Genomic DNA, 23583 nt, shown 5'->3' with positions numbered 1-23583 from the left:
ATTCTGTTTTGGGCTGAGGGAAGTCTCAGTCTTTTGATTTAGGAAACTTTGTTGCTCAGTAGGTTCTCTTTAAACCCACAAATCAAGTGCAAAATTCTACCCTAGTGCAAAGCCAGTTTGGGTAAAACCTTTTCCTCAGAACAAAAGGAATGTTATTTTCCAGGACACAGCATTTTGGATTCTTGTGAAATGCAGACATATACATCTGCTGTGAATTCTGCATGGGACAAAGAAAACACCCTAATGTCTCCATCAGGAACATTCCACTTGGATATGATTCTTCCAGAGTTAATTACCCAACACTAGCTGTCTGTGGCCATTATTATACTTTACTGGCATTTTGGAGGGTGAGAAGGCCAGTGTCAGCTTGATTTATTGTCCTAAATCCTGAATGACATGTTATCCAGTACTTAGCCCTATTGTTGGGTTTCAGTAACATTTGCTTTGTAGCTATTCTTCCTTCTTTGCATTTACAAGATACTTATTTGCTACTTTGTAAAATGGCATCATTTAAGTTAGTTGGCTGGGCCAGACTTTTGGAAACTATGAGAGTCATTTGCTCAGGTAATGGTTTATGGGCTCTCAGCCCAAATAGAAAACTGAACCAAACCAAAACAAATAAAAAATGTGGAACTCCTAAACTGTGAACCTGTGTATTAATATGTGTCTATATTATACTATATATCATATAGTCTGGTTATGATATATATATATATTGCTAGCCTGTGGGTTTAAATAGCATATGCAAACAGACACACATACACACCCCTACCTCAGCACCAACAAAAAATATCCAAAATGTTGTGTATTAAAAGTAGCTTTCATGACTTCTCTGGAGGTCCAGTGGTTACAACTCTGTGCTTCTGCTGTAGGGGTGCAGATTCTGTTCCTGGTTGGGGAACTAGGATGCCACATGCCTTGAGGCCTGGCCAGAAAAATGAAAAAAGTGAAAGTAGCTTTCATCTGCCTGTATCCCTTTGTCAATTACGTTGAAGAGATGTTAAGGTTTGGGAATGTGAATGACTGGCCGTATTACCATGGAACCTGGTGGTCCTGCTGAATATTAAGGACAGGAAAGAATGGGGGCAAAGATGGGAAGAATTCTAGGCTCTTAGAAAAACCATATTCCAGAGATATAAAAGAAGATTGAGGAAAGGAGACCTGAGACATCTTTTCTGACATTTGTCCTGGCCTGTGTTTGAGTACGGGAGACAGATTCAGAGAATGTCCAGAAAAAGGGAAGTCCAAGTCTGAATGACTCTTTTCTCAACTCTGAATGAGGAAATGTTTTGATCTGAGACCAAGAGTGGAACTTGGGGGAGAGAAAGAGATGGGACGCCGTGAATCAGCGGTGGCCGAGAGAGCTCTGGTGTGGCTTTGTGGGGGATAAAAGGGGAACTGGAAAGAGGAACTGGTGTTGTCTCAGTAAGTCTGATTTGTGGATGAATTGTGTCCAGTGAAGGTGAACAAGAAGCTTAGGCTGGCAGTTAACTCCCTGAGTGTTTCTGTAGAAAAACTACCGGTAGGTGCTCCTACCCCACTTCCCATGTGGCCTCCATTGGGGGAAGATTGGAGACGGGGCCAGCAGAGTCCAGGACTCCCAGAGGAGGGGGGGGTCCCTATGAGCCACATGATCAATTCTTATAACTGCTCTGGGCATTTTTAGGGACAAGGTTAAGGTAGAATACACTTGGCCCAAGGTAACCAAGGCTTTTCTCAGCAGTTCAGTTCAGTTCAGTCGTTCAGTCGTGTCCAACTCTTTGCGACCCCATAAATTGTAGCATGCCAGGCCTCCCTGTCCATCACCAACTCCCGGAGTTTACTCAAACTCATGTCCATCGAGTCGGTGATGCCATCCAGCCATCTCATCCTCTGTCATCACCTTTTCCTCCTGCCCCCAATCCCTCCCAGCATCAGGGTCTTTTCCAATGAGTCAACTCTTCACATGAGGTGGCCAAAGTATTGGAGTTTCAGCTTCAACATCAGTCCTTCCAGTGAACACCCAGGACTGATCTCCTTTAGGATGGACTGGTTGGATCTCCTTGCAGTCCAAGTGCCTCTCAAGAGTCTTCTCCAACACCACAGTTCAAAAGCATCAATTCTTCGGTGCTCAGCTTTCTTCACAGTCCAACTCTCACATCCATACATGACTACTGGAAAAACCATAGCCTTGACTAGATGGACCTTTGTTGTCAAAGTAATGTCTCTGCCTTTTAATATGCTGTCTAGGTTGGTCATAACTTTCCTTCCAAGGAGTAAGCGTCTTTTTAATTTCATGGCTGCAGTCACCATCTGCAGTGATTTTGGAGCCCCCAAAAATAAAGTCAGCCACTGTTTCCACTGTTTCTCCATCTGTTTCCCATGAAGTGATGGGACCAGATGCCATGATCTTAGTTTTCTGAATGTTGAGCTTTAAGCCAACTTTTTCACTCTCCTCCTCCACTTTCATCAAGAGTCTTTTTAGTTCCTCTTCACTTTCTGCCATAAGGGTGGTGTCATCTGCATATCTGAGGTTATTGATATTTCTCCCAGCAATCTTGATTCCAGCTTGTGCTTCTTCCAGCCCAGCATTTCTCATGATGTACTCTGCATATAAGTTAAATAAGCAGGGTGACAATATTCAGCCTTGATATACTCCTTTTCCTATTTGGAACCAGTCTGTTGTTCCATGTCCAGTTCTAACTGTTGCTTCCTGACCTGCATACAGGTTTCTTAAGAGGCAGGTTAGGTGGTCTGATATTCCCATCTCTTTCAGAATTTTCCACAGTTGATTGTGATCCACACAGTTGAAGGCTTTGGCATAGTCAATAAAGCAGAAATAGATGACTTTCTGGAACTCTCTTGCTTTTTCAATAATCCACCGGATGTTGGCAATTTGATGTCTGGTTCCTCTGCCTTTTCTAAAACCAGCTTGAACAGCTGGAAGTTCACGGTTCATGTATTGCTGAAGCCTGGCTTGGAGAATTTTGAGCATTACTTTACTAGCTTGTGAGATGAGTGCAATTGTGCGGTAGTTTGAGAGTTCTTTGGGGTTACCTTTCTTTGGGATTGGAATGAAAACTGATGATTTCCAGTCCTGTGGCCACTGCTGAGTTTTCCAAATTTGCTGGCATATTGAGTGCAGCACTTTCACAGCATCATCTTTCAGGATTTGAAATAGCTCCACTGGAGTTCCATCACCTCCACTAGCTTTGTTCACAGTGATGCTTTCTAAGGCCCCCTTGACTTCACATTCTAGGATGTCTGGCTCTAGCTGAGTGATCACACCATCATGATTATCTGGGTCGTGAAGATCTTTTTTGCACAGTTCTTCTGTGTATTCTTGCCACCTCTTCTTAATATCTTCTGCTTCTGCTAGGTCCATACCATTTCTGTCCTGTATCGAGCCCATCTTTGCATGAAGTGTTCCCTTCGTATCTAATTTTCTTGAGGAGATCTCTAAGCCAAGCCCAAAGCCCCCACACTAAACACTTAAAGCAGAACCTTACAAAGTGACATACTTACTCTTTGTGACTTTTACAGAAATGCACTGATCCAACCCAGCATAGGCCAGCTTCTGTAGCTATTGTGGAGTGCCTTCTTCTGTTTGAAAATGATTTCTGGAAAATTGTGTTTAATGAACAGGTAGAACCCAAACTCACTTTTATGAGAGACTTTGAATAAAAGAGTTTCAAAAGTGTAAAAATGATATCCATTTATCTTTTATTTCCTATTAATGAGGTTCCCCTATTTTGAAGATGTTTCATCTTTTAAGAGTGTCCCAAAGCCCTTGTAACTGGCCCTTTCAGTTGTTCCTGCAGGATCTGCACAGTGATAGGCAGGCTTCAATCGAGCAAGTCCCATTGGCCTTTCCGGGATTGTAGGATCAAAGGTGTCCCAGTTATCACTCAGATACTTTGTATTTCAAATAATTCCTTTTAAATATGTATTTTCAAAGTGATACTTGTTGGGAAAAAAATCCAGTAAACTAAAAGAAAAAAAATTAAAGTAACTCCTAATTTTACTTCTCAGAGATTACCCTTAGTAATATTTTGATGTTATTTTCAAATCTTTTTCTAAAGTATATTTTGTATAAAGGACAAGATTTACAAATGCAAACTTTTACAGTACATACAATAAATATTTTTGTGTGTGTCTTGCTTTTTTTTTTCCACTTAATGCTTTTTTTCATGAACATTTCTCCATATTCTATTAATTTTAAGTTATGTTAAGTTCAGTTTTCCATCCTGTGGGTATAGGTTCTTCTTTTTCTCTCATGTTCAGATACATAATTCAACTGCTTCTATTACTGATCACTTACTTTGCTTCAGTTTTCATCACTATGATAAACATCCATACACTTAAATCCTTGCCTTCTAGAAAGACCCTGCTAGTCTCAGTTAATGAGAGTGCCTATTAATATTTATCTCTACCAGCATTGAATGTTTTCATTTTCAAAAGTATTAGTATGGTATGTTTATTTCTTTAATGGGCCAGGTAACAAATCCTTTTCTGAAAGGAACTGATAGCACGTGATAGCTCTGAATTCGACAAAGTCCTCACAGCGTAAAAAGCAAGACAAATTAGATTACACATGCTGGAATGTGCTTAGTATATAAAATTTTGTTTTAAACTACAGTGTAGTTAGGGGGTATAAGGAGAAGTCATTGGTGATAGCTACATGCCTATGGAAGAATGTATTTTAAACTGTGAGATCTAGATTTTGATCTAGATTGTAAACTCATAAAAGACATGTCTGAGAAAGAAGCAACTATAGATTTTTGTTTAGAATGCCATGTCTTAGTGCTCGGACCTGGTGTACTGCGAAGACCCAGAGGGATCGGGCGGAGAGGGACGTGGGAGGGGGGATCGGGAAGGGGAACACATGTAAATCCATGGCTGATTCATGTCAATGTATGACAAAACCCACTACAATATTGTAAAGTAATTAGCCTCCAACTAATTAAAAAAAAAGAGAGAAAAAAATAGAATGCCATGTCTTATATATAGATTGTACACTCTTTAAGCCTCTTAACTTTTTCAGTGACTAATAATGCCAGAATAACCAAGTAAGTCTTTTATTGAATAAGCCAGTCTTTTATTGAATAAGCATTTATCAAGCACTCAATATAAATATAGCATTATTTTACACAACTAACATATGTACTGATGTTCTAACCCAGTGTTATAGAACTAATACTTGGAGTTGCCTTTTTATTTCTCAGTATAATTCTTATTTTTCCAGTCTAATTTTCTTATGTTTCTAGTATTTAGCATTTTCTGTGTTTCCGGATTTTAGACTCATAGGCCTATAATAATTGTATTTGCTCAAGTCAGTCCTTTTCTGAACAGATTTGAAAAAAAAAAAATGAATGTGTGTCTGTGTATATAGAACAAGCATTCATATAGGTTTAAAAATAAAAAATCTTACCAAAAGAGCATTTTAATAGAATTGTAATTCCTCTTATAATCATATATATTCTGTATAAATTGCTTCTGAAGTATAAAGTGGTACTTTACAGAGGAGAATCTAAAACTTTAAATAACTCAACTTTCACTATCAACCTTTTAAAAATTCTTTGTTTTATGCTTTGAAAAGATAAGAGAAAGAAAAGCTAAGATTTTTCTGTGTTAACTTCTTGGCAAAGAAACAAAGATTGTGTTTATAGTCATTAGAATAGTAAATAATTTGATAATCGAGATAATTTTCAAATGATAAGGGTTGGCTTGCTCTGTCTCCCACTGTAACAGTTTGTGCTTATGCTGACCAGGTTTCATGCTTTCCTTTTTCTCTCCTCTTCTAATGCAGTACCTGTTCTGTTACCTCCAAGCTGTTTGAAGACACCATGGTTCTCAGACTCCGACTTGAAGCTAATTGCCCTTGTAGGGCCCCTGTCTGAGAAACCGCGTAATGTTAGAAAGCTAATCGGAATTGCATGAGCATTTATTAGACAAGACGATAATATGATGGTAGCATCAACATGCGTTTGAAAATGAGTGGAACATGTATGTACGATGCATTTATTCACTGGTTTCAAAGACCGCTGGCAGGAACTCCACAGTTTCATAGGTTAGAACTGTTACTGGAGGAAGCAAGTAGCTGGCAGCTCCATGCCCACTTCTGTGGCTCCCGGGTGGAGGAGAGTTGGGGGGAGCCTCTGAGTGGGCTTGTCTTTCAAGACCTGTTGCTTACATTACAGGTTGAAAAGTATTGAGAAAGAATTTCCCCTAATTTAAAAGTTATGCACATTGTAACTTTTAGCACTCTTGGTTCAGTCATCTGAGTACCACCACTGTTTGTCATATTATTTCAGTGGGGAAAAGGTTTCTAAGCTTCAGCTATAGAAGTTCAATGAATATTGGAAACCCAACCTATTCACCTATTCAGGAGCTTGGTTATTCTAAACAGTTTCATTGATGCATCTGGCTATTGGTCTTGGTTTAGAGAGAGATGACTGCACTGGTTCTGATTTACAAACCTCTGTGACCCCCTTAAATCCTTATATTGTTTTTCTTCTTGACAGATGCAGAGTGTCACTAACAGCATGTCCAGTAAATTTCACTTCCTATTTTGAACACTTATTGGATTTTTTGGTTGGAGAAATTCACAAGATATAAAAAAACCACTGTTTGTACCTCACACTGGGCTTGTTTTAAGACAGGAGGTTTATTTGAGAGATAGAAGGAAATGAGGTTCTGGTCCTTGCTTCAAATTTATACTGTAACCTCTTGACACAATATTTAACCAAAAGCCTAAAAGGAATGAATAGAAATCTGCTTCCATGATGGCTGATAAGGTCTGAGAATCTAAATTACAATTTTTAAAATTGATATATAAGTGTCTCTTTCACATAGTGAAAGTGAAAATCCACTTGGCTTTAATCACTAAAACCTTTTTTAGGGTTAAAGCCTATTCTACCTTTCCTTCTCCTGAGATTATTTGTTCTTTTCACCATCTTAGCAAGTGAAGGGAAATATGTTAGAGATAGTTTCATCTCCTTTCTTCCATATTTACTATGTTACAAATATAATTAAAATGTTCCTAAGGGGGCTGTATTTTAAATGTATAGTTATTTCTTGCCTGGTTTACTTAATTATTCTAGTTCATAATCCAACAGTGTGTCCTCTAATGAGCCTATGCATCTCCTCCCCACTCCCCAGCTAAGCTGTGGTCATGGAAATGGTTATGGATGTAAATTCATGAGCAATGATGGATAAAATACTAGCTGGGTTCCGGGGTTCAAGGGTGGTGCCAGAGATTACCACAAGAACACTTGGGAAGAATGCTTTTGGAGTAATGGTAAAATAAGACCCAGAGTTGTAATGAAGTATCATACCCTGGAATAAGATCACAGCCACCACCACCGAATTTTCCTATGTTGCTTTTGAGTTAGAAAAATTGCTTTTTCGTACATTATTTCATTTAAGCCCCAGAATCCATCTGAGAGTGAGTTGACTTGGGCTTGTGTTTTCAGTTCCGTTTTACATGGAGGAAAGGGAGGCTGGAAGCGGCACTGCTGCGTCAAAGCCAGGGGTCTTCTCTCTGCACTTTGTAAAATAAATGTCTGCCACATTAAGCCTTAGTAAAACCTTTAGAATCTTGCCATCAGGTGTTTGTAAAAGATAACCAATGTTTATTGAGGGCTTAAGAGTAAAGGGCGATATACTAAGTCCTGAATTCTTCCCTCAAGGTGTTTATAATCTAGTTGGGGCACACAGGAAATATCTCTTAAAAGGGCAGTAAAATCACCCCTAAATCATGCAACAGCTCAGGTGTGAGAGCAACCTCCAGAAGAGGAGTCAGGAAAATCCTGCCAGTCTGTTTGATTCCCAGACATTGTACAAGATTGCATTAGATTCGTAAAGTTCTATCTGCAATGGTTCCGTCACAGGATATTAGTGTTTGCAACTAGTGTTAAGTGCAGTTGTTGTTGTTTAGTTGCTTGGTCATGTCTGACTCTCTGTGACCCCATAAACTGTAGCCCGCCAGGCTCCTCTGTCCATGGGATTTCCCAGGTAAAGAATACCGGAGTGGGTTGCTGTTTAATTTTCCAGGGGATCTTCATGACTTGGGTCAAACCCACATCTCCCGTATTGGCAGGCAGGTTTGTTTTTTTTTTTTCAACTAATTTATTTATTTTAGTTTACAACATTGTATTGGTTTTGCCATACACTGACTTGAATCCACCATGGGTGTACATGCGTTCCCCATTCTGAACCCCCCTCACACCTCCCTCCCCATCCCATCCCTCTGGGTCATCCCAGTGCACCAGCCCCGAGCATCCTGTATCATGCATCAAACCTGGACTGACGATTCGTTTCACATGTGATAGTTTACATGTTTCAGTGCCATTCTCCCATATCACCCTGCCCTCGCCCTCTCCCACAGAGTCCAAAAGACTGTGTAATACATCTGTGTCTCTCTTGCTGTCTCGCAAACAGGGTTACTGTATTGAGCCACAGTACAATAAAAGATCAAATGTTAGGAAACCCTTAGTAGAGGTTGCAGTAGCAGAATGCTGCCGATCTGTTTTCCATACTGAAGTTCTGACGATCATTGCAAAATACAGATGTGATCATTCTGCCCTCCTCTTCTCTTTGGCGGCTCTCCATTATGCTCAAAATAAATAACATGCACATTCTTACAGATCGGACACTGTGCTCAGAGTTCAACAGGCATCATCTTTTTTCATCCTCACAGCTACCCTAATGGAAAAATATCCATATATCCCTCATGTTGTAGATGAGGAAGAATAAGACTTCGAGAAGTTGGAAGCTTTCCCAAGGCTACAGGGCTTGACGGTGGCAGAGTGAGGATCTCAGTCTCTGCCCGTCTCACTTCCCACTCAGGAAGGCCTTGGCGTGGTGCTCAGCACATCCCTTGCGCCTTCTTTGTGGGTATCTCTTACTCATCCTGTGAGACTCCCACTCTGTTAAGGCCCCACCGCAGACGCCTGTGTCACCCGTGCGTGCACCTGCCTTTGGCTCACCGCTGGATTCGGTAGCAGGGACAGCAGGTTCTCCACCGTTTGAATTGTTGCTCAAGCATGCATCGCATCTAATAATTGATGCTAGATTTATATTTGTGGGATTCAAAAAAAGAATGTCTTTGTCTTCATTGTTGTTGTTTAGTCACTAAGTTGTGTCCAATTCCTTTGTGATCCCGTGGAGTGTAGCCTACCAGGCTCCTCCCTGTCCCTCGGATTTCCCAAGAATCCGGGAGTGGGCTGCCGTTTCCTTCTCCAGGGGTCTTGCCAACCCAGGGAGTGAGCCCGCATCTTCTGCATTGGCAGGTGGATTCTTTACCACTGAGCCACCAGGGAAATCTTCATTATCAGTCACTAATGTAGTGTTTTGTATTCTGTCCATTCGTCCCATAGCTTACTACTTGAGGCTTCCTGTAAGCTATTACTGTCTGCTCACCTCATTTGCCTGTCAGCCCCAGGGTTAACCTTGTAAGGATGTCTTGCTGTCTTTTCTTTCCCTCATCTCGGAGTAGTTTTCTCATCCTTTTTGCCTAAAGCAGAACTCTGCACATCTTTCAAGGGTCGGATTAAGTCCCTCATCCTCTTGGCAGCTCCCATCTGGAATCTGGGCTCTCTCCCCTGAACTCTGGAAGCACCCCTGTTGTCAGTAACATTTTTTTATGATTATTTAGTGTTCTGTGGCTTCCATTATTCTTCTGACTTGTCAATTAAATCTTCCTTGTGTTTTGGGCTCACCTTGTTAACTATGAAGTCTTTGAAACCCAAGACCAGGTCTTTGGCTCCCTGGCTAGTAGCTGCCCAGCATGTCAAGAGGTAGTAACTGCTAAGAGAAGAGACTTCTCAATTTGAATCCCAGCTCTGCCACTTATTCCCTTGGGGTAATTATTTACCTTCTTTGTTTCTCAATTTCCTCATCTGAAATGTGGGGGAAGTAATCATATTGCCCCAGAGAACTGTTGTGTGGAATGAGTTAGTCCATTTTAAGGCCACAGCAAGTGTTGTTTAGGTGTTGTGTTTTACTTAGTAATAATAGTGAGAATGATATAGCCCACTAAGCGCCTATTAAAATACAATAATGTTATTTAAAGTGGGCAACCGCAGGCTATGAATTAGCCACCATATGGATCAGTTTGTCCCCTAGCATACACATTTTGCTACAAGCTTGGGAAAGGTCCACCATGAAAGAAGAAATGGCAGGTTCTGGCTTCTGGGAAGGGTTGTGGGGCGTCTGTGGGTAGCACTTAGCACCCTCGGGGCTCCAGGTGGACCCTGGAGAATCAGACAGGGTTGACAAGCCTAGAAGTGCTTCGGTTCTTTCACAATTTCATGCAGCCATAAAGTAGTCATGTCAAAATGCTCCCAGAGGAAGAGGCAGATTCCACAACAGTCATTCACCTTTGTACACTTTCGTGCCTTTGCAGTCCTAAGAGCTTTGTCTTGTTGAAAGATAATAATCAAAAGCAGTTACTAGTATCCTTCCATCACAAACTAGAAAGAGTTTTCAGATTTGTACAGATCAAATTGTAGCTGCATGAATTCTAGCCAGGTGGCCTTTATTTAGTTATTCTCCATAAATCAACTGCTGATTCTATAAGTAGGTCAGAGAAGGACACAGAGTTGCCTTTAAAAAGCATAATTTCTAAATTTTTCAAGGGATGATGAAGAACAAGTGCCCAAATGCTAATTCAAAGTTGCAAAATACCTTACATTAGGAGGTTGATTTAAACCTTGATGAGTGACTTTCCCCTAAGTCATTCTTTCCTCTCCATCAGATTCAAATGATTTTTGACTATCATAAAGTTATGAAAGGTTTCTCTTGTTACATGAGTCCAGGTGTTAAGTAGTTCTCATAGTATCAACCAATGCAAAGTAGTGAAGAAAATGTTCCTGTAATATGACATTCAGTACCTGTTATATGAATGTCACATTCAGTAACTTTTTTATATGAATTTCAAATCTAAAAATACAAACAAAACTTCTTGTTTCAACTCAGGATATTAGTGTTTAGACTCTAAAAAGGAAGTGAGATAATCCACATTGTGAATACAGAAGCAAAATAAAGTATATTCCCTTGTTTTAGTGGTGCTCAACCTAAGAAAAGATATATGAGAGGTACATTTGTTTTTTGAGAAATTGCATATGTAAAGTGTCTTTTCCCCCCTATAAACTTGAGTGATAATTTGGTTGGGAATAGCTTCCAGGGTTATTGCTGAGATTCCTGAAGCCATTCTGGTTCCTGGTCCTTCGTATGTGACACATCTTATTCTCTGAAAGTTTATAGGGCCATCCGTTTGTTCTCGAGTTCTGAAAGCTTGCTCATGTGCTTTGGCTTGGGTCTGCTGTATCCACTGTGTCAAGTACTCCACAGTCATTTCAGACAACTCATATCTCTCAGTTCTGAGAAATTTTCTTGAATTAAAAAATTCCCATCTCTTCATTTTCTCTGTTTTGTCTCGAAGTTCCAGTTTTTTAGACACCTGTCTTTTCGGGTGATCCTATAATTGTCTTTTCTCTTCTACTTTCCATCTCTTTTCTTTTTGTATTTTAAGTCTTTAAGTTCATTTTTTTCTGTGCTTCACTTTATTTTTTTTAATTTTATTTTTAACTGGAGGATAATTGCTTTACAGTGTTGTGTTGGTTCTGCCATACAACAATGTGAATTAGCCATGAGTGTGTGTGTGTGTGTGTGTGTGTGTGTGTGTGTATCCCCTCTCTCTTGAGCCTCCTTCCCACCCCACCCCCCGAGTTAATTTTCTGTTGACAAATAATATAGTTCACTGACTTCTTACAAAGCGAACACTTCCATTTAATAAAAGATCCAGATTAAAAAAGAAAACAATTATCAGGGCCCCAGAACTTCTAGCTACTACCTCACCCCAGGGTAACTGCTATCTTGAGTTTTTAAAATTAACCCCTTTTATTCTGAGATAATTGTAGATTCACATACTATTATAGGAAATAATACAGACATAGCCCATTTATCCAGTACCCACTTTTCCCCAGTGGTAACATCTTGCAAAACCGTTAGTATAATAGCTGACATTGATGCAGTCCAGATGCAGAACACTTTCAGGGCCCCAGTCCCTGCCATCCCACTTCTGTAGCCTCCCACCACCACCCCCTGGTGAGCCCTCAGCGGTCTCTCTTGTGTTCTCCACGTGAGTAATTTTGTCACTCCTAGGATGATCTGTGAATGGAATCATGGAGTACATAATATTTTGAGATTGGCTTTTTCACTCTTTATAATTCTCTGGAGATTTATTCAGGTTACTGTGTCAATCATTTATTCCCTTTTATTGCTGAGCAATTTTCAGTGGTATTGAGGTACCACAGTTTGTTTAACCATTCATCCACGATGGACACCTAAGTTGTTTCCAGGTTTTGGCTGTTACAAATAAAGCCTCTATAAACATTTGTGAACAGGTTTCTGTGTGAAAATAAGTTTTCACTTTTCTGGGATAAATGCCCAAAAGTGCAATTGCTGGGTCACACGGTAGTCACTGTTTAAATTTATAAGAAACTGCCAAACTGCTTTGCAGAGTGGCTGTACCATTTAACATCCCTAACAGCAGTGTATGAATGACCTAATTTCTCTTTATTGATGTCAGAATTTGGTGTTGTTACTATTATTTTATCCATTCTTATAGATATGTAGTGGTGTATCATGTTTTTAACTTACATCTTCCTAATGGCTAGTGACAATGAACATTTTTTCACAAGTTTATTTGCATCTGTATATCCTATATATTCTGTTTGGTGAAATGTCTCTTCATGTCTTGTCTGTTTTTTAATTGGATTGTTTGGTATATTTTCTGTTGAGTTTGAGAATTCTTTACATATTCTAGATACTAGCCCTTTGTTGAATATGTGGCTTGCAAATATTTTTTTTCCCAGTCTACAGCTTGTCTTTTCTCTTTTTTTTTTTTTTTTTCTCTTTTTTTCTGAGTCTTCGTTGTGGTGTGTGGACTTAGTTGCCACTCAGCATATGGAATCTTCCTGGACCAGGGATTGAACCCACGTCTCCTGCACTGGAAGGCAGATTCTTTACCACTGGGCCACCGGGAAAAGTTCTCTTTTCATTCTTTTAATAGAGTCTTTCCCAGAGCAAAGTTTTTAATTTTTTAAAATTCACTTATTTTTAATTAGAGAATTACTGCTTTACAATATTGTGTTGGTTTCAGCCAAAAGTTTTTAATTTTGGTAATGTCTAATTTATCAATTTTTCCTTTTATGAATCATGCTGTTGGTATTAAGTCTAAGAACTGTTTGCCTGGCACTACAATCTAGGGTTTTTTTTTCCCTAAAAGTTTTATAGTTTTACATTTAAATCCGTGATGTATTTTGAGTGAGTGTTCATACAATGTATGAGCCGTTTATTTTTTGCCTACTGATGTCTAACTGCACCAGCACTGTTTGTTGAAAAGGTCACCATCTTTCTCCCACCAAATTGTTTTTGCGTCTTTGTCAGATATCACTTGGACATATTTGTGTAGATTTATTCTTGGGCTCTCTGCTCTGTCCCACTGATCTATGTGTCTGTTCTTCTGCCAGTATCACACAGTCCTAATTAGTATGTGGCTAAGTAATAAATCTTTTTCAGTGTTGCTTTAGCTATTCTAATTCCTTTTCCTATCAGATAAATTTTAGAGTAATCTCACCCAAATTCCCAGAAAGCCTTACTGAGATTTTGATAGGGACTGTGTTAAACCTGTATATAAATTTGAGAATAATTGAAGTCTTTACTGTGTTGAGTGTTGCAGCCCATGAACATGATATAGCTCTCCATTTATTCAGATTTATTTCTTTTACTAGCATTTTGTAGCTTTTCAGCATATAGTCCTGTACATGTTTTGTTAATTTATACTGAAATATTTCTTCTTTCTAGAAGCTTTTTAGATTTCTTGGGATTTCCTACATGGACTATCATGCCCCTGTAAACAGAGATGGTTTATTCCTTTTTGATCTAAATACTTTTTGTTTCCTGTTTTTCCCTTTATTGCACTGGTTAGAACTTCTACCGCTAAGTTGCCTAAGAGTGATGAGAACATCTTCCCTTCTTCACCATCTTAGAGAAAAAGCATTCAGTCTTTCACCATTAAATGTAATGTTACCTGTGGGGTTTTGTAGGAGATCTTTATTGAGTTGAAGAAGATCCCTTTTATTCCAGTTTTCTGAGACTTTTCAGGGATGAGTGTTTAATTTCATCAAATGCTTTTTCTGCATCAGTTATTAGAACCATGATACTTTTTTTTTCCTTTGCTTGTTTATATGGTGGGTTACATTGACTGGATTTCAAGTACTGCAGCAGCCTTGCGTCCTTGGAGTAAATCCCACATGATCATAGTGCACAATTCTTGCTAAATTTTCTTTCTAATATTTTGTTAAGGATTTTTGTGTCTGTGTTCATAAGGGATATTGGTCTATAGTTTCCTGGGTTTTGGACTGTCTTCTTTTCTGGTTTCTTGCTTGACAGTTTTTCTCTTTCAGCATTTAAAAAATATTGTATTGCTTCTTGTGTCTCTAGTTTCTGGCTTTAAAAAAAACAAACATTCTCTCATTTGAATAGTTTTTCCCCTGTTGGTAAGTTGTGATTACTGTCTCTGCCCTCAAGATTTTTTTTGTGTTTGGTTTTTGCAGTTTGACTATGTTGTGTCTTGGTGTGGGTTTCACTTGTTCAGAGTTCATTCAACTTCTTGAATCTGTAGGTTTATGTCTCTTGCCAGTTTGAGATGTTTTTGGCCTTTGTTTCTTTGAGTACTTCAGTGCTGCTCTTTTTCTCTTCTCCTTCGAGGACTCTCATGTCATTAATGTTCAGTCTTCTGCTATAGTCCCACAGGTCCTTGAAGCTCTGTTAATTTTTTTTCAATCTATTTTCTTTCTGTTGTTCAGATTGTATAATTTCTATTATACTTGCAGTTCACTGATTCTTCCCTCTCTGCCATTCTGCTGTTGAGTCCATCCATAGAGTTTTTGTATTTTGGTTATTGTATTTTCCAGTTCTAACATTTCCATCTTGTTTTTCTTTATATATATATTTCTTAGATTGCTGAGACTTTCTATTATTTCTGTACTTCAGCTTTCTATTTTTTTCATTCGTTTCAAGCATGTTTGTAGCATGTATGTGTCTTATTTATGAAAATGTTAATATTATATTTAAGAACTATTTTCCTCCTCATAGGACTTCTGTTTGCTCCATATTGATTTTTTTCCTGTCTGTTTCGACTCCATCTTTCCTGTAAGAGCCTTTCCTCCAATGTCTTGTAATTCTTGGTGACTGCTCACATTTAGTGGCAGGGCTTGTTAAGACCCTGAACTGTGTGGAGTGATTGGGTTGGATTGTTTAGTTGGGGAGGTTTCAGTATCATGATTGAGAGGTCATTTCTCTTGGATTGGTCAAATTCTCCAGGGAAGAACCTTCCAGCCTCTGAGAACCTAGTGTGGAAAGTGGGATGGGGCTTGGGGTCCAGGCCGGGGCTTGAATCTAGGACGTGTATGTTCACTCAGAACCCCCTCTTTTCAGTATGGCACCCGTACGCTCAGCTGTTACTGGTCCTCTGTGACTCAAGAACTGTTTTATTCTCTCCAGAGGGATATCCTCTAGTTGACTGGTTAGCTAGGTGGAGGGGAGCAGGGGACTGAGCCTTCTGCGCTGGGGTCCAGACTTTCCATTAACCCTGTTGTTAGCAGCAACCCCTCCTTTAAACACATACCCTCTTACTTGCAGATAAACCTGGTAAGGCCAGCCTGTGAGCCTTTGAGGGACTCTGAGGAATAAATTGTAATTTGTTGTTCTTGGCTTTCCCCACTGTCAACCAGGGTATCAGTTTTCTCAGATTCACCATTATTTACCAGTTTTCTATGTTTTGGCTTCCAGAATTTTATTTTATTGCTATTATGTACCTGTTAATTTTCACAGCTTGGATGATGGCTTTAGAAGCGTGGGTGTTTGTTGGTGTTGCCGTTTTGGTCAGGTTTAAGGATGCAGTAAAACAGATGTGCTCAATCTGCCATTTTCACCAGAAGTGTCATATAATTTTTATACATTTTAGAAATGACAAATATTTCTTTGAAGTTTGAGCTCAAACTGAAATTAATTTAGAAAATAAGTCCAAAGGAGAATTACTGTGTTTTTCAGGTGATGAAATAGAATTGGAGGTGCTGATTTGAGTAGGTGGAGGCACTAATGATGAAAGAAAAATAAGTAGAGAACATTGAGGAGAATCTTTTAGCTTGGCAGCAGAAGATTGGATTTTGCTTTTCCTTCAAGTTTTGTGGGAGATGAAAAAAGTTTTCTGTATGATTAAGAAAACTGTGATTTGGGAACTAGAGAGAGATGATGGTTGTACAGCATTGTGAATGTGCTAAATTCCACTGAATTGTTCACTTATGGCTCATTTTTTGTAACATGAATTTTACCTCAAATTAGAAAAAAGACTTAACCTAAAAAAAGAGAAATATATGAACATTTTCAAGCTTACAACTATGTTGACACCTGGCCTTTGGGGGTAAATGATCATTGACTTTGACTTATTACACAGGCCTCATTAAGTTATGTTTCTACTGTCTGCCTGGAGCTAGGTAGAGATTTTTAAATGTTTACAAGCATGATTTTGGAAGATCTTCAGAAATTTCCTTTTCGTTTTGGGAAAAGGGAGAACAAAATGTATTCCAAAGGGGGGAATTATATCTCTCTAGTAAAGAAGCTGAAAGGAATTAATAGGTATTTAATATATACACCTCCTACATCCAAATATACTCATTACATCTTGACAAATCTTGATGCAAGCAAGACCTTTTGACTCTTTAATCGTTTGTATAATAGAAGAAAAGGAAATTCTAGGCAGTGTGGCATTGTTGCAATGAGTTTATGCGTTTGTTGTATTGTTTATCTTTCATATGAAACACGCTGTCTCATAAAAAGATTTAGTAGCACTTTATTATCCAAAATGTGGTATTTGGCAGTTTAGTGTGGTATACTAGAGTATATGTCCAAAAGCCATAATGTCATTGTTTAGTCGCTAAGCCATGTCCGACTCTTTTGCAACCCCATGGACTGTAGCCTCCCAGTCTCCTCTGTCCACGGGATCTCCCAGGCTAGAAAACTGAAGTGGATTGCCATTTCCTTCTCCAGGGCCTCTTCCTGATCCAGGGATTGAACCTGTGTCTCCTGCATTGGCAGGTGGATTCTTTATCACTGAACCATGTGGGAAGCCTAAAATCATAATATTGGGGTTCAAATCCTTGCTGTGCACATGTGAGTTATTTAAACTCACTACACCTCATTTTATCTCATCTGTAAAATGGAGGAGACAGTAGAGATATTGTGATGAATATGAATTAACACATTTAAAGATCTTTCAGTGTTGTCTGGGGCAGAGTATGTACCCAGTAAATGGTATCTGCTATTTTTTTGACATTTTCTTAAACTACAGCCTACGAAAGCACATCTGGAAAATGTATGTAATATAAGCAGCGTAAAGACTACTTCCTTATCATGATATCATTGTTATGGCTGTAGTGACCAACTGTAGATGCAAATGTGCAAATTGGGTCCCCTTTTCTCATCACATTTGTAGTTGTGGTTAAGGGCTTAGTTCTGTTTTTTTCCTAGAAACTGAAATGGTTTTAGCTCCCTTTATTTTCTAAGCATTCTAGACTTCACAGTGCAGTGGATTTGTTTGAAAAGTAAAACCAAGAAAGTGTAAATACTGTTTACCCTCTATTTGGTTTAGATGTAATCCCTATTATTTGTACATTTTCCCTAGGAATCAGTGAAAAGATTGAGAATGAACCAGAAGAATGAACCATTAGAAGATGTAATTATAGCCAGTCAGTGGCCACAGAGAGAGCACTTGATTTTTGTAAAGTTATTTCTCCTTATCATTATTGTATGACTGCAAGTGAATGGTGATGGTTCTCTCTCACAATTATTATTTTTAGTTGTAGTTTGAAACTCCTCCATTTCCTACAAGATGAAACTCTTATGTTTAAATGTTATCATTTTTATACTAAGCTCTCTTTTAAATTTCACTTTACAGATCAACAGCCAAAATTTTGAAGGTCGTCAACTTTCTGATGGTGGTGATAAGCCATGGCGACAGATGATAAAGTTGCCATCTTAACCGACGATGAAGAGGAACAGAAGAGAAAATATGTGCTTGCCGATCCTTTTAATGGTATTTCCAGGGAACCAGAACCACCTTCAAATGAAACACCGTCCCCATCTGAAACAGCTGCTATTCCTGAGGAGGAAATAGACTGGATAGAGAAACACTGCGTTAAAATAAACAATGATCTTCTCATTTCCAAGGTCTTTTATTTTTTCTTTTACTCTGCATATGGCTCTCTCTACCCCCTTTTGCCTGTGTATTACAAGCAGCTGGGAATGTCACCCAGCCAGAGTGGCCTGCTGGTAGGTATTCGATACTTCATTGAATTCTGCAGTGCCCCGTTTTGGGGTGTAGTTGCAGATCGCTTTAAAAAAGGCAAAATCGTCCTCCTCTTTTCTCTTTTGTGTTGGGTTTTATTCAACCTGGGCATCGGATTTGTCAAACCCGCTACCTTGCGATGTGTACCAAAGATCCCCCCGGCAGCTCATCCCACCAATTCAAGTCACCCGTTCACTGTCCTGCCGACGAACTCCTCCATTGTCTCTTTCATCACCACCTCCCCAAGAATTCATGAGAAAAGGCACCTGCTTGCTTATGATGGGCCAGTGATGTCAGAAGCGGGGCCCAATGTCACAGAAACTGTCATCTTCTCGACAGCTCCAAACAAGACCAGTGCACCCACCCTGCAGCCTCAGACTGATGAAGCTACTGACCATACTGTGACCTTGCACCCAAGCACTGCAACCTCCGCTGCCCCTCCAGGAAATGCATCCAGGGAGACGACCACTTCCGCGGCCACTACCACCAAGTCGGTACCTTCTGACCAAGTCACCCTTGTTTATGATCAACAAGAAGTGGAAGCTATATTCCTGGTGATCTTGGTAGTTGTCATAATAGGAGAATTTTTCAGTGCCTCCTCCGTCACAATTGTGGACACAGTAACACTCCAGTATCTGGGAAAGCACAGAGACCGCTATGGACTGCAACGCATGTGGGGCTCCCTGGGCTGGGGCCTGGCCATGCTGTCTGTGGGCATCGGCATCGACTACACCCACGTGGACGTGCTCATCGAAGGGAAGGGCTGTAAGCCGCCCGAGTACCGGAACTACCAGATCGTCTTCTTCGTCTTTGGGGTTCTCATGACCATGGCCTTGATTGTTGCTACCCAGTTCCGATTCCGCTACAGCCACTTCAAAAACAGTGACAGTAAAGGGAAGGAGGTGGAGATCCCGCAGGTGGAGAGGAACAGCTCCACGGAGTCGTCTGAGGAGACACCGACCGCCACCAGCCACTCGCGGGCCTTCAGCTTCTGGGACTTGATCAGGCTGCTTTGCAGCGTGCAGTACGGCTCCGTGCTCTTCGTGGCTTGGTTTATGGGTTTTGGGTATGGCTTCGTGTTCACCTTTCTCTACTGGCATTTGGAGGACCTGAACGGAACAACAACTCTCTTTGGGGTCTGTTCCGTCCTGAGCCACGTGTCTGAGCTGACGGCTTATTTTTTCAGTCACAAGCTTATTGAACTGATTGGCCACATCAGGTAAGATCCTGCCTTCTGTTGCCGCCCCTCAGCAGCTGAGCTTCATCTTTTCCTAGTTTCGAGCTCCTCTCAGCATGTTTGAGGATATCATCATTTGTGTTGGGGGTAAGGTTTAGGTGGGAGTGGGGATTTCTGTTGCTCTTTCTCTTTAAAATAGAATCAAAGGGAAGGTAATGATGAACCTAGTTGAATTATCTCAAAATATGATGTTTCCCCTCTGTATGCTAACAGACTCTTAGATTAAACGTTTTCAGGTATAAAAGCACCAATTTAGTCAACTCTATTACTCCATGGACCTTGAAGGGTCTAGCTGTCTAAGGCATTTATGAAGAAGGGTTTAAGTAGATAAAGAGGATTATGTTTTTTCAGCCTTCAGTTATTCTCAGCCGCTTGCTGATGCAGAAAGACCTTGAATGTATGGTGTATTGAAGATGTCCGTTATATTTAATAAGGCTGTGATGTGACCCACCAAAATCATTAATCCATGATATTACGTGGAAGAACATCTTATATAATTTTTTCTGATTATTACATGGGTCTCTGCATTTTTATCTGCCATGAAAACATGGGATACTTAAAAATCTTTCTTCTACCTAAAATTTCCCATGTAATCCTTTTAAGCAAAAAAATCTATAAATACCTAGTGTTTTTTATGTAATGTTTCCTACCACTCATGTTTGTCTGAAGTCGTTTGAATTGTACCTTGTTCTTTATGTCTTTCTGCTTTGCCGTTGGCTCTACAATGTGGAGCCAGATACACTTAAACCTTATAGGAAAGCATGGCACGTCTGTCCCTAAAATTTGAAGTTTCTGTAATTAAAAGCAGCCATGTGTGTTTGTGTGTATGTGATAATCTTTAAATCTACTGTTTCTATGAGAAAGGAGAAATAGATACTGGCAAGATCTGAGAAACATTGATCTTTTTCCCTTTAATATCCCTTTGACTAACTGAAGAAAAATATTTTCTAATGTCAAGTTTCAACCTAGAATTTTACTTCTCCCGATACAATTGTGACTATTTTTCCTTGTTTGATTTTGCTTTGGGAGGCTGTGTCCTGTTCCTTCTCCATCTCAAATCTTTGATCCCTTTGTTGTCGCAAACAAAGTCAGGCACTGTACGGACAGCTAGCATCAGAGACACAGGCTCCCTGAGGCACACTCAGTGGGACCGGTCGGCAGAGAGCCTTGTGATATCATGGTCTGGGGTTGTCCTTTAACCTTGTTCAGGTCATGTTTATCTTCTCCGAGCTGTGATGAATTAGACTCACAGTGATGAATTTCTTCAGCTTGGTTGGGTTGTATGAGCAGGATCTCCCCTCACCTAATAGTGTGTTTAAAAACCACAGCCATTTATTCCCAGAAAGGTACCTTGTCAGGTCTTACTCATGAGTGGCTTTCCTAGACATCATGATTTAATCACTCAATAATGTTAATTGAATGTTGACTCAGTACAGAGTATGCATGTAGGTTTTATTTTCAAAGAAGTTGTTAAGGTCTTCTCACATGCTAAGAAAACTAATTTCTCTTCTACCTTTGCCTTTTGTCTGAAGTATACAGTCTTATGGTAGAATCCTGGAGGGTTTACTATTAGGTTTGGTAATTACATAAACTTACACTTGTGTTTTCTTTTTTTAAGAGACAACTCATTACATAAGAACTCATTACATAAAAACTCATTACATGAATGCTAATATCTCATTATGTAAAAACGAATGACTCACTTAACCTTGATTTTCTAGTTTTACATACAAAAGCATCTTTTTTCCCTTTAATGATGTAATGGAAGAAGAAAGCTCTTGTGGTCACGTTGTTGTTCCCAGAAGCCTACTGGGATTCCATCAGTTTGTGTTCATTTACTGCTTTTGGATTTTTACCCTGTTCATTGAAATGAATTAACTACTTTTAAAAGATTCTGATAGTTGTGGTGAGATTATGCCCACGTATTTAGGTAGAATGGATATGTTTCTTTTGTTGAGAATTTTTGGAGCCCGGTTAGTGGTGGTTGAGATTTGAGGGCTTAAAAATGTAGTGCTGACAGTTTTATTTTTTAATTGGGAGAATATCATGTATTAGTTGATAAACAGAAATCATCTTTCTATGAATTCATAGCCTTTATGTTTTCCTTGTAGGATCATAAGGAGAGATCTGTCTGGCCCGTATATATGCACGCATGTTTTTCAGTATTCTGTGACTATCTTATGGGGGTTTGTTTATAGGAGTCAGCATATCCACAAAAATTGTAACTATCCTAATGTAGTCAAAAGTTGATGTATGGCAGAAACCAATACAATATTGTAATTTTTCTTCAATTAAAAATAAATTAAGAAAACAACAAAAAGAATTTTTAAAAAGTAGATTTTCATAAGTTTGTATAGGTTCATAGTGAAGAAACCATCATACCAGAAAACAATTTTTAAAACAGCCTGTCCAATTTTGAACCACTTACTATTGTAACAGTTACGCAGTTTGGGCCCCATTTCTCATTGATTAACGTATCTATACACAGAGTAAATTATTTCGGATTTTGATCTTGGATTTTGTCCCCTCTGGAAAGTGGCTGTCTCAGGCAAATAGGATAATGCTTCCTATTTCCACTAAAAAAGTAAATTTCTTTTGATTCAAAACCATAAGACTTTGGTATTCACAGCAAGTACATTTTTAGGCTAATTTATGTAATGACAATGACTAGATTTCTTTATCTAGAAATATAAATGTATTTTAAGGCTATATTTACCTTGTTGAATGTTTCACAGCCATGAGTAGAGTTGTGATCAAAATACATTTCAATTAATCATTTGCTTGAGTAAACTCCAGGAAATAGTGAAGGGCAGGAAAGCCTGGCATGCTGAAGTCCACAGGGTCACAAAAAGTCAGACATGACTGAGTGACTAAGAAGAACCACAAAAATCATTACTATTTAATATAAGGCATTCACCTGTGTTATGTCATTCAAATTGATTTACACTTTAAGGGACATACAAAAGTCTACTCAAGTGATTCTGACTTTGACCTGAAATTCTTATACTGAGTCAGTAGTTTTCAAATACTATCTGGAAGCGATAATGTATTAACCATTATTAGCCAGTAATTACTACTAAATAGTTGCTAAGTATTCAAATGAGTTGGCTGGTCATTTAGGGAGGCGAGAAGGAAATACAGGATGCTACTAGCAAGAGGAGGAACACAGACATTCCTGGTGGGCGCTGCAGAAAGAGCAGGAGCAGATAGCAAGACGCCAGCCAGCAGCTGAGGACGTGCGGGACAGTGTTAGCGGCCTGTCACTGGAGGGAGAGCAGTCAGCATCGGAAGGGGGGGGAAACTGCCGCCGGCCTGAGCAGGGGAGCTGACCTGGAGCTGGAGGTTTAGGATTGTGTTTGTGATTTTATTGCTTCGTATCCTCTCCCTTGTTTCTGCCTGCCTCTTCGGGCCTTGTTGTCCATCCTGGACCCGTTGGCTCTTGGGGCCTCTCCCGCCTCTCATGGCACGGTGCAGGCTTCCACAAGCTGCTTCTCCCAGTCCCTGGTCTGCTGGGCGCACCTGCTCAGTGGTGCTCGACTGTTAGACTCACACTGGGCGAGCTTTTAGAACTCCTAATGCTCCAGCTCCACCTAGACCGATTACCTCAGGCCGTCCGGCGGTGTGTACCTAGGTATTCCAGCCAGGGTGGTGACCGCCAGGCTGGTGAGAGGCCCGGGTGGATGAGAGGGTGTGAGGGAAGGGAAAAGCCTTCCCTCTTTCGTCCTGTGTGAACTTTGGAGATGGTTCCCTTTAATCCTCTCACGTGGGCCTTGCCCCGGCGGCTTGCTCAGATGCAGGTGTTGACGGTACTCAGCCGGAGCCTGGGGCCGCCCTCTGCAGCGCTCACCCGATGTAGCGGGAGCTCCTTCTCTGCGGTGCTCAGGCCCCGCCCAGGCTCGGCCCTGCCTCCTCTCAACCCGAGTCCCCGAGTCCCCATGTCCGGTCAAATTGC

General features: G+C 40.0%; 1 protein-coding gene across 3 annotated transcripts in view; it reads left to right on the top strand.

Moving 5' to 3' along the window:
* Positions 1–23583, top strand: part of MFSD6 (major facilitator superfamily domain containing 6) — an 83222-nt gene that overhangs the window by 4208 nt on the left and 55431 nt on the right. For all 3 annotated transcript variants that reach the window (XM_020904285.2, XM_070475854.1, XM_070475853.1), the window contains exon 2: positions 18005–19613. In XM_020904285.2, coding sequence (XP_020759944.2) covers positions 18058–19613 — 1556 coding nt within the window. In that variant the 5' untranslated portion in view covers positions 18005–18057. The remainder of the gene's footprint in view (positions 1–18004; positions 19614–23583) is intronic.

This window comes from Odocoileus virginianus, chromosome 13 (assembly GCF_023699985.2).
Source record: "Odocoileus virginianus isolate 20LAN1187 ecotype Illinois chromosome 13, Ovbor_1.2, whole genome shotgun sequence".
In the NCBI taxonomy this organism is placed as follows: domain Eukaryota; kingdom Metazoa; phylum Chordata; class Mammalia; order Artiodactyla; family Cervidae; genus Odocoileus; species Odocoileus virginianus.
Note: the sequence above shows the minus strand (reverse complement) of the source record. Positions and strands in the feature narration are given on the sequence as shown.